The sequence below is a fragment of the Heterodontus francisci genome, chromosome 5 (assembly GCF_036365525.1).
Source record: "Heterodontus francisci isolate sHetFra1 chromosome 5, sHetFra1.hap1, whole genome shotgun sequence".
In the NCBI taxonomy this organism is placed as follows: domain Eukaryota; kingdom Metazoa; phylum Chordata; class Chondrichthyes; order Heterodontiformes; family Heterodontidae; genus Heterodontus; species Heterodontus francisci.
Window position 1 is genome coordinate 122,410,992 of NC_090375.1, and position 12,214 is coordinate 122,423,205.

Here is a 12,214-nt window from a genome sequence, read left to right on the forward strand (position 1 = left end):
TTCAACAAAGTCCCACATAAGAGATAAGGTGTAAAATTAAAGCGCATGGGATTGGGGGTAGTGTATTGAGATGGACAGAAAACTGGTTGGCAGACAGGAAACAAAGAGTAGGGATAAACGGGTCTTTTTCCAAATGGCAGACAGTGACTAGTGGGGTACTGCAGGGATCAGTGCTAGGACCCCAGCTATTCACAATATATATTAATGATTTAGATGAGGGAACTAAATCTAATATTTCTAAATTTGCAGATGTCACAAAACTGGGTGGGAGGGTAAGTTGTGAGGAGGATGCAGAGAGGCTTCAGGGTGATTTGGACAAGTTGAGTGAGTGGACTAATGCATGGCAGATGCAGTATAATGTGGATAAATGTGAGATTATCCACTTTGGTAGCAAAAACAGGAAGGCAGATTATTATCTGAACGGCTATAAACTGAGAGAGGGGAATATGCAACAAGACATGAGTGTTCTCGTACACCAGGTAAGCTGAAGGTAAGCATGCAGGTCCAACAGGCGGTAAAAAAGGCAAATGGTATGTTGGCCTTCATAGCGAGAGGATTCGAATACAGGAGTAGGGATGTCTTGCTGCAATTATACAGGGCCTTGGTGAGACCACACCTGGAATATTGTGTGCAGTTTTGGTCTCCTTATCTGAGGAAGGATGTTCTTGCTATAGAGGGAGTGCAGCGAAGGTTTACCAGACTGATTCCTGGGATGGCGGGACTGACATATGAGGAGAGATTGAGTCGGTTAGGATTATATTCGCTGGGGTTCAGAAGAGTGAGGGGGGATCTCATAGAAACCTATAAAATTCTAACAGGACTTGACAGGGTAGATTCAGGAAGGATGTTCCAGATGGTGGGGGAGTCCAGAACCAGGGGTCATAGTCTAAGGATACGGGGTAAACCATACAGGACTGAGATGAAGAGAAATTTCTTCACCCAGAGAGTGGTGAGCCTGTGGAATTCGCTACCACAGAAAGCAGTTGAGGCCAAAACATTGTAAGTTTTCAAGAAGGAGTTAGATATAGCTCTTGGGTTTAAGGGGATCAAAGGATATGGGGCGAAAGCCATTATGATCAGCCATGATCATAATGAATGGCTCGAAGGGCCGAATGGCCTACTCCTGCTCCTATTTTCTGTGTTTCTATGTTAGTGGTGAACACTTCCAGGGTAATTTGAGGTAGACTGGGCACATATTGGTCTCCTTATTTAAGGAAGCAGTTCAGAGAAGGTTTACTAGACTCATACCTGGAATGGGCGGGTTGTCTTATGAGGAAAGATTGGACAGGCTAGGCTTGTATCCAATGGAGTTTAGAAGAGTAAGAGGCAATTTGATTGAAGCATATCAGATTCTGAGGAATCTTGACAGGATGAATGTGAAAAGGATATTTCCTCTTGTGGGAGAATCTATAACTAGGGGTCACTGTTTAAAATAAGGAATCGCCCATTTAAGACAGATGAGGAGAAGTTTTTTCTCTCAGAGGGTCGTGAGTCTTTGAAACTCTCTTCCCCAAGAGGTGGTGGAAGCAGAGTCTTTGAATATGTTTAAGGCAGAGGTAGATAGATTCTCGATAAGCAAGGAGGTGAAAGGTTATTGGGGTTGGCGGAAATGTGGAGTTGAGGTTACAATCAGATCAGCCATGATCTTGTTGAATGGCAGAGCAGGCTCAGGGGCTGAGTGGCCTACTCCAGCTCCTAATTCGTATGTTTGTATGTTCACCCCTTGGCTTTTACAATGCTCTTCTTGCTAGTTTCCTGAGCTGTAGCATACATTAACTACAACTCTTTGAGAACTGCAACTCCCACACTCTATCCTGTATAAAATTTTGTTCATCTATCTCCAACCTCCACCATCAGCATACTGATTTTAAAATTATAATCCTTATCGTCAAATCATTCCATTCCTCACTCATTCCATATCTCTGGGCCTTCATCCAGGCCTATCAACTTAGACCTATTACATGTCCAGCCCCTAACTCCATCCTCCCACCCCACCACTGACCTCTGCCTCCCTCTGCATTACCATTACCTTGCTAATACATTCTGCAGGTCTCTCTCTCAATCACTACATCTTGCTTAATCTCATTGCAAATGGTCAATGGAGAAAGGCCGCTGCCTAAGGTCCTCCCACCATGGTACACCGAGGGGCTAGAGCCTATGTAAAACCCCTCGGGATGTATGTTTAAATTGAAATGTATATTGTAAGTATAAACCGTAGTTGTAAGTGTAGTGAGGGGCCTCAAGAGTGCCACATACACATTGAAAGAAACTGGTCTGTATTGCATTTTATGTAGTCAAATTTGAACTGTTATGTAATGTAGTTTTACAAATCTTATGAATAAAGTATATTTTGGGAGGAAAAAAATCTCTCACGCGTTTGAAGCTCCTTTCCACCACATTCCCTAACATCATTGCTACTCAGGTGTAACAGCCAATTGTGAAAAGCTCTGGAACATTTTGCTACATTAAAGGTGTAATATAAATCTAAGTTGTTACCGTTGACTTTTACATCTGTGTTATCAAACTTGGATCTATGGAAACTTTTCATTTCTGGTCAGTTGACTGTACCATGGAGCCAGGGTCACATGGTCACCTGGGCATCATTTAAATAGAACGTTTGAGATACAGCCACCAAACCAGCATCCCATTACAACTTGCCAGATTTGGGCCATCGCAATATCAAACAGTTCAGAGGCTGCTGGGCTGGGTGCAAGGAATGCAGGTTCGTAAGCAATTTGCTGTTTTAAATGGCCTACCATCTGAAACAGGGATTCATTTCAGCACTCAGCAGTAAGCCATTTTAAAAATAGCAGCGGTGACTATGTTAATGAGGCAGTAAGTCTACTGGTATCATTTTGAAGCTGCTATTGCTTGTTTACGTGATTTCATCAAGTTCAAATAAGTCCCTATATTTCTGATGCATATTTCTCATTGAACAGGGAGCATTGTGACTACATCCCTCACAGCAGAAACATGTTCTCCATAAACAGGGTGCAGCACATATTCATTGTTGTACAAGTGTTGGTGAACGATCAAAAGCATGGTATGTCTTTTTAAAAAAAAAGCCAGAAGCTTCTTTGAGATATGCTTAGAATTTTGTTTCCTTATGCTATACAACCGGAACTTTTATTTTACTTCAATTATGGTCATATAATTTTTTCTCTTCGAAGCTATTTGTAGAATCATTCCACAAAAGATGAAATGGATTATAGAACTCAATACAGCAAATATTGGGCGGCACAGTGGCACAGTGGTTAGCACTGCAGCCTCACAGTTCCAGGGACCCGGGTTCGATTCTGGGTACTGCCTGTGTGGAGTTTGCAAGTTCTCCCTGTGTCTGCGTGGGTTTTCTCCGGGTGCTCCGGTTTCCTCCCACAAGCCAAAAGACTTGCAGGTTGATAGGTAAATTGGCCATTATAAATTGTCACTAGTATAGGTAGGTGGTAGGGAAATATAGGGACAGATGGGGATGTTTGGTAGGAATGTAGGATTAGTATAAATGGGTGGTTGATGGTCGGCACAGACTCGGTGGGCCGAAGGGCCTGTTTCAGTGCTGTATCTCTAATCTAATCTAATCTAAAATCTAATCAAATACATCCACAAAATAAAAGCAAAATACTGCAGATGCTGGAAATCTGAAATAAAAACAGAAAATGCTGGAAATACTCAGCAGGTCAGGCAGCATCTGTGGAGACAGAAACAGAGTTAACATTTCAGGTCAACGACCTTTCATCAGAACCGGCAAAGGTTAGAAATGTGATAGATTTTCAGCGACTGAAAGGGGAGTAGGGGGGAAGAGGAATAAAAGGGAAGGTCTATGATAGGATGGAGGGCAGGAGAGATTAATGTCATGGAACAGAAGGCAAAGAGAGTGGTAATAGTTAGAATAAAAAACAACGCATTAATGGCAGAATAATGAATTGCTCTGTTTGAAAGCAAAAACATGAAAAAAAAGTTTAAGACTGCGTCATGGTCTGAAATTGTTGAACTCAATGTTGAGTCCAGAAGGCTGTAAAGTGCCTAATCATGCCTGTTCCTCTTCAGCCCACTTCCCCCTTTCACTTGCTCAAAATCTATCACATTTCTAACTTTTGCCAGTTCTGATGAAAGGTCATCGACCTGAAAAGTTAACTCTGTTTCTCTCTCCACAGATGCTGCCAGAGCAGCTGAGTATTTACAGCACTTTGTTTTTATTTTAAATAAATCCACAGGTTAGCATGCTGTTTACTGGGGAGCCCTCAGATCACATACTGCCAGATCATGATTCTTTCACCAAAACAGATCATGAAGCGAGTGTAAAAAATGCATCAAAATGTTATGTTAACTACGTTGTTTCCTGCTTCATTCATGTCTCCTTTACTGCTGGGCTCTTCAGCTGGTCAGAAGAATAGGATGATCCAGCTGTAGAGGCTCCACTGACACAATGCCATAATTAGGTTGTTGCAAGGAGGCAGACCTGAGCTGTGCAAGAACGTACCTTCTGGGTCACTAGCTGCTTCCTCTTGGTGTAGGGAAAACATCAAATTGAGAATTTGAACTTGTCACGTATTTAAGAGTCTAATGCATGAACACTTGCTTACTTTCACTTTTTAAAAAAATTGTATCATTACCAGATTGCCGTTAAGCCTGACGATGCAAGAATTTCATCCCCATACAGAGCAATTAAAGCATTGTTTCTCATACTGTTTGAGTGTCCATCTGTTTGAGTGTCTCTTCCTGACTCAGTGGTACAACACACTTCACATTCACTGGCACTTTTTCTTACAAGTTGTTTTCATTTACACGTGCATCTTTAGAGTCATAGAGTGATACAGCACTGAAACAGGCCCTTCAGCCCACCGAGTCTGTGCCGACTATCAACCACCTATTTATACTAATACTACATTAATCCCATGTCCCCTACTACATCCCCACCTTCCCTCAATTCTCCCACCACCTACCTACACAAGGGGCAATTTACAATGGCCAATTTACCTATCAACCTACAAGTCTTTGGCTGTGGGAGGAAACCGGAGCACCCGGCAGAAACCCACGCGGTCACAGGGAGAACTTGCAAACTCCGCACAGGCAGCACCCAGAACCAAACCCGGGTCGCTGGATCTGTGAGGCTGTGGTGCTAACTACTGCGCCACTGTGCCGCCCCATCCTACCATGTTGAATTAATTTTCACCTTCTATTCTCCAGCTTTGCATTTCCATGTTTTCTTTTCCTGAACAATTAATGTATTCTCACTTTCAGTAAAGTTTAAAATTGAAAAAAATCTAAATCTGAAATAAGAGACTAACATTCTGGAAATATACAAAAGGGCCATCAGCAACTGAAAATGTTACAAATTCAGGTAGAAACCTTTTGTCAAAACACTAAAGTCCAATCATAATTATGAATTTCCTTTCTTATTTGTAATGCTGTATAGTACAGGTTTTACCAACTATTCTAGTTGAGGAAATAAAGGCATATACTATTTCAGATTTGGTTAATACCCAGCCAATTCTGTTCTGAGTGATAACCTGGTATTATAGTGAAGATTGCTACTTACCCACGAATCTCTTTATCTTCAAGCAAAGCACGCTTTCTTCTCTCTTTATTGTACTCTGCTGTACTTATAAAAGCAGGGACTAGAAGAGTAAAACCAAAAAGTTGAATCACAAGCTGCATAATCAGAGAAGTTACTTAGAGTCATGGTGTCATAGAGTCATAGGGCAGAACTTTGCCACCATTGAGGAAGTCCCGTCGTCGGGACGCAAACTAGGTAGTGCGGGCATGACAGGCGGGTGGCAAAAGATGAAAGAGAATTTTAGCGGGGCTATTCAATTAACTGGTCAGTGGAAGCTGGTCAATAATGGGGAGCAGGTAGGGGTATGTCCCGGCACCTGAGAAACAGGCGCCATATTTGAAGGGGAGGCCGCACTCTGCTGTAAGACAGAACAAGCAGAGGAGATGGAAAGGGAGGCTAGACAAGGGTGGCAGGAGTGCAATGGCAGCTGCTAGTGGATGAGACCCATTGTAACTTGCAGCGCTCACCTCTTAAGGCCTCTCACTCCCCTTACTCTACATACATAAGATGCATCTTACAGAGATCTATTAATCTTTATGCCTCCGATACATTCGGCAATATACCCAGCCTCCAGCTTGTTACTCCTGTGCTTTATTCACTGTCACCTTCCTTGTACTGCAATGCTGCTGCTCACAATGGCTGCCAACTGCAGCCGACATGGATCTGCCACTGGGCTCCCACCTCCTTATAGCTGGAAAGGCTCTGAAGCACCTTTCTTCACATGCCCCCTGGGAAAAATCTGAAAACCTCTGGAAAATACCCAATTATTGACTCCTTAACAGGATCAATTGCCTGCCCGCTGCTGAGCGCGGTCTCCACCCAGCAGCCCGGCTGCCTGTGGGAATCTTCAACAGCGGCAGGAACGCATCGGGCTTCCTTCCCCACCATTTTACTGGCCCACCTACCTCCCAGCCCATCATCTTGGGTGCAAGAAAATTTTGCCTATGGAGACAATACAGCACAGAAGAAGGCCATTCAACCCATCGAGTCCATGGCAGTTCTCCATACAGCAATCCAGTCAGTTAAGTATATTTTTAAGGTAAAACACACTGCACAAATCACCCAACACTCACATCTGATATTAAAACTGCAGTAAGGACACACAATAAATGAGTTTTTACAATAAATCACTAATCTAGCTAATGCATCAGCAAACTTCTACACCAATATCAACTCCATGTTAGGTCATCCTGGAGGTAGTGGTCCATTTCCTTAAAACTTCAATCATCACTGCCACTTCCAGATTCAATCAATTGCAAGTCATTTCTCAATGTGTACAAAAGCTGATTGCTTCCTGGTCTGCTGATGCCATTAGGATCAGTATGTCTGTTCCTTCATTTTCCTGTTAATTCATTTTTAAGGTTAAAGACAAAACCAATCAAGATAATGTCAATATGGCCTAATAGGCTTGTCAGCTACTCAGCTGTATGGTGAAGCAAATTTTTAAAAATATAACGGACTAGAATCCAGTATTTTGTACAATTACTAGCTGCTGCACTTCCCGACATTACAACAATGACCACACTTTAAAAGTAAATCATTGGCTGAAAAGCACTTCAGGATATCCTGAGGTCATGAAAGTTGCTTTATAAATGGAATTACTTTCCTTACTATGAATAGTTTAATATTCATGATCAGCATTTAGCGATAGTCCAGTTAGGCCTCGAAGTAAACTGATGTTATTATAATGCTGCTTATTCAGTCTGACGTTAACAGCTATACTTTGACTGCTACTATTGCTACGACCAGGTGAGAAAGGGGTCCAGGAGTCCCTCTCAGCCTTCACCTGGTCTTACCGTAACAGGATTTAATTTTAAACACACCGTGTTTTTAGCTCCCCCTTGGTGAATCCTTTTTCACCACTTTCCAATTATAAGACAAAGAAACCAACACAAACAGGTTTTCTTAGGTTTAAAGAAAAGAAGGTTGAAATTTATTAAACTTGAACTTAAACTCTAATTCGGTTGATGCCTACGGTTGACGCCTACGGATGTACGACGCGTCCACGCTAGCATGCACACGCGATACACACATGCAAATAGAGACAGAAAAGAGAAGAAAAATAAAGTGGAAAAGTTTGAGGCAATATCTGAAGAGGGTTTTTGTTATGGATCTTCGCGCTCACTGTAGAGTCCTTGATGGTAGGTGTATCTTGCTTTTCTTTGGGGCCCAGTATTCTTCATAACCTTTGTTCGCTGTAGGAGACTTTTCTCTCTTGGGGTTCATGTGTGTTCAATGGATTCAGAGGCTTGTGAGAAAAAGATGGGAGCAGACAGGAGAGATCTTCTCAGTCCAGGAGCAAACAGTCTCTCTGAGTTCAAACTCTCTGTGGCTAGTTCAAAAAACCCTGGAACAGCCAGTTAGTCATGTGACCAGCTGGTCCAACTAGTCCTGGCCCCTGTGGATTGCATCATCCCAGCAAGCCGTAGACTGCACTTCCCCAATCCCCCATCAACATCCATTGTAGGTTGAATGTGTCAAGGAATGGTCCTTTGTCCTTCCAAGCACTGTCTATTAGTATGCAAATATTTTTTCCAGCCACGGCTGATCTGTTCAATAAGTAATTTCTTCACTCCAGAAACAATTCAACATTGATGTTCATATGAGAAAACCAATGTGCCTCATTCTTGGCCGGTGGGGGCCTGCATGACACATCCACACCCAGTGAAATGAAATGCGATTTGAGAAAAGCGCATTTCATTAAAAGGGTTGAGAGATAATATAAGATACAGAAAAAAACATGCATTTCTCTCATTCATTCCCATTCATTCATAAATCCTAAAACGTATTACAGCCTGTCTTTTCCTGGTGCCGATGCTGCTTTAATTGACCTCTTTTTGGCATCCCAGTAAACATGTGGTTCTTTGGCGAAGTTTTTCTTTAGTTTGTCCATTTCCATGGCTGCCTAGGATCTTTGAGATGGTTAGGTTCAATTAGCCCTGAGTTGGAATTTTTTTTTCAGGAGAGTCAGCAGTGGGCAGGTCTATCCTGAACACTGTTTCAGTGCTTTACTGAGTCATGCAAAGGTTTTTGACTTCAGGGTGGTTTGCTTTTTTACTGACTGTTGGGGGGGGGGGGGAGGGGGAGGGTATTGTTCAGTAATGTCCCTTTGTCCTCTGGGACACTCCTGCTTGCAGGTATTTGGACAGTCTCCACTGCACACCCCTGTGACACTTTGACTAGGCGAGGCATCACCCTCAAGGTTTCTCTGCCCCCTAGAGGTCTTTCTTTGTCTCTGCAGGTTCCTGTAAATGCTGTTAGCAACTCTGGTGGGGTGTTTCTCGTGTCTGCATTTAAGTAGGAGGATGTGAGGTCTAATTTTTCACATTTTGTGGGGTTGGCTGACCGGACAGTAAAGGTTTTCATCCGGGATTCCTTCTGGACCTCCTTTAACCTGCCCTTTTGGTCACTTTTTTCCCTTCGCTTTCTAAACTTTTGCCAGCCTTGTACCTGCCTATCTCCTTTTATTCTCTGCGGGGGTCCCTTACAGTTCACCAGCCCTCTGCTGGAGGGTCCTCCTAACACTGGTACAAGGCTTAGGGGTGCAGGTTTCACTGTAGGTTGGTGTTTCCCCTCAACCTGGCACATGTAGCAACTCCTGTCGTACTCCACCACATCTTTGTGGAGATCTGGCCAGTCAAACTGCTGTCTTATGCGGGCTTTGGTCTTTCGGATACCGTCCTGTACAGTCACTGTAGACTCGTGGGCCCTTCTTAATATTTCTCTCTGGTACCTCTGCGGCACCACTAAATGGTGAACTACTGTCCACTCCTTGCTCTCAGGTCTGTGGGGAGAACTCCATTTCCTCATTCTTTACATAGTAGCAATCAGGGAGTCCCTCTGCTTCACTTTCAGATGGGTAGTCTGTGCTAGCTCTCGCTATACTCAGTCAGCTCGCTGAGCCTCACCTAGGGAAAATTCATTTAATTCATTCCCTAGGTCTCCTAACTTTCCAAAGGAAGTCTCAGGCAGACAGACTTAGTCATCTGCCTGCAGTGCCAATTCAGTGTCCTCTCGGGGAGCTGGTTTGATCATGGCCTGATCCACTACACATTCAGGGAAACTGCAGGGGTCCATCTCCTGCCATGGCCCTGTCTCTCTGACCTCCTGCGGTCTTTCTTCCACTACTGGAGGGGGGGGGGGGGTGGCTACCACCTTCACCTCGGCCAGACCATTACCTAGGAGGAGGTCAGCCCTGTCCACAGGCAAACTAGGGACAATCCCTACGATCCCGAAGCTAGGTCGCACTCCAGGTACACCCAGTGTGCAGGTAGACACTGATCTCTAATACCATTTACCACCGTTTTGGTGTTCTCTGCACTCTCTGGGGGATAAGTCAGGCCTTTTCCCAATAAAAGGGATATTGTAGCCTCTGTGTCCCTGAGAATTAGTAACGGCTTGCTTGCCCCATTCGAGTGGTAGGGGATTACTTTTCCTTCCAAAGCAAAACCCCGATAGCCTTCAGGAATCCTATTAGCTTTTCCTGTACTTGCAGCCGTAAGCTTCCTGGGTTGCATTCTTACTGCAGTTAAAGCCATAGTTTGCTCTGTTGTGCTCTCTTCCAGGATTCCTTCTTCACTAAGTGGGTGTACCCTGATCAAGCCTAGTCAGCTTTTAGATGATCTGCTTTATTACAATGGAAGCACACAGGTCTCCGGGTCTCACTCTTACTGCTCACAGAACCTTCCCTTTGGCTAGAAGAGGGCCCCCTGTGTCTCCTATGTTTCTTTCTCTCCCAGGACTGCTTGGACTCCTATCACCTTCCCATCCTTTGTCATTTTCACATTTGTGGGGGTGATTTGGAATGGTTCTCCCCTGGGACACCGACTTATAAATTAAAGCTAACTCATTGGCCAGAACGGCCGCTTGCCGGGCTCTCTGGACCCACTGTTCCTCTACATGGGTCTTTATGGAGAGTGGGAGAGAGTGCTTAAATTCCTCTAACAGAATTACTTCTCTGAGATTCTCATAGCTGAGCTGTATTTTAAGAGCCCTCAGCCACTGGTCAAAATCCAGCTGGTTACTTCTTTCAAACTCCAGATAAGTTTGATTAGCTTGCTTCTTGAGGGCTCTGAACTTCTGGCGATAGGTTTCGGGTACTAATTCATATGCCCCGAGGATAGCATTTTTTGACAGTTCATAATTTGATGAACTCTCATCTGGCAACAGGGAATAAACCTCATGGGCTTTTCCGGTTAGTTTGCTTTGTCATAAACGAGGCCAGGTCTCAGCTGGCCATTTTAGCTGCCCTGCCAGTTTCTCAAAGGACACAAAAAATTTGTCTACATCCTCCTCATTGAATTTTGGAATTAGCTGAGCTAGTTTTAACAAGTCTGTACCCAGCCCTGAATTATGCTCCTCCATATTGGCCATGCTTTCATTGGGGTTACTCTATCGCCCCCTAGTTAACTCAAGCTGCTTTAGCTCTCTTTCTTCACATTCCTTCCAGAATATTCTTTCTCTCTTTCCCCTCTCTCTCTTTTTCTTCACATTCCTTCTGTAAGGCTCTCTCTTTCTCCCTCTCCTGTCTCTCTCTTTCTTTTTCCTCTAATTCAAGTTTCCTCTGGTCCAATTGTATCTTTGCTAACAATACCCTGTCAGCGTCTACTTCTAACACTGCTTATGCTTCCTCAGATTCAAGGCAAAAATGGTTGGCTACTAGTCTTATGAGTTAAGACATTGTAGCCTTGCCACATACAGTGATCCCACACTGCTCAGCCATTTTCCTCAACTCCTCCATAGACAGTGCTTTCAACTTATCCCCAGTTACTTCACCCTGGCTTATGGAGCTATTAGCTTCAATTGCAGAATTGTTAGTATTCAATCACACACAACCACAAGAAAACCTGTATTGAAATCTTGCTCTTTTTGATTGGGAAAATTTGGCATCCCACTGCTGATTTCTCTCGTTTGTCTGATGGCAAAATCCAAGATAGTAGCCCCCATATTTCTGTTATGGCTAGGTGAGAAAGGGTTCTAGGGATCCCTCTCAGCCTTCACCTGGTCTTACCGTAACAGGATTTAATTTTAAACACACGGTGTTTTTAGCTCCCCCTTGGTGTATCCTTGCTCACCACTTTCCAATTATAAGGCAAAGAAACCAGCACAAACAGGTTTTCTTAGGTTTAAAGAAAAGAAGGTTGTAATTTATTAAACTTGAACTTAAACTCTAATTCGGTTGGCGCCTATGGATACACGACACGCCCACACTAGCATGCATACGCGATACACACATGCAAATAGAGACAGACAAGAGCAGAAGAAAAATAAAGTGGAAAAGTTTAAGGCAATATCTGAAGAGAGTTTTTGTTATGGATTTTTGAGTTCACTGTAGAATTCTTGACTGTAGGTAAATCTTGCTTTTCTTTGGGGCCCAGTATTATTCTTAAACTTTGCTTGCTGTAGGAGACTTTTCTCTCTTGGTGTTCATGTGTCTTCAGTGGATTCAGAGGCTTGTGAGAAAGAGATGGGAGCAGACAGGAGAGATCTTCTCAGTCCAGGAGCAAACAGTCTTTCTGAGTTCAAACTCTCTGTGGCTAGTTCAAAAAACCCTGTAACAGCCAGTTAGTCATGTGACCAGCTGGTCCAACTAGTCCTGGCCCCTGTGGATTGCATCACCCCAGCAAGCCCTGGAATGCGCTTCCCAACCCCCTCACTGTC

The 12,214-nt window shown here is 43.7% G+C and overlaps 1 protein-coding gene across 2 annotated transcripts in view; it reads right to left on the minus strand.

The window, feature by feature from the left end:
- The window catches only part of LOC137369609 (somatomedin-B and thrombospondin type-1 domain-containing protein), a 55,956-nt gene that overhangs the window by 14,032 nt on the left and 29,710 nt on the right, over positions 1-12,214 (minus strand). For both annotated transcript variants that reach the window (XM_068030928.1, XM_068030927.1), the window contains one exon: positions 5,537-5,615. In XM_068030928.1, the coding sequence (XP_067887029.1) occupies positions 5,537-5,615 (79 nt within the window). The remainder of the gene's footprint in view (positions 1-5,536; positions 5,616-12,214) is intronic.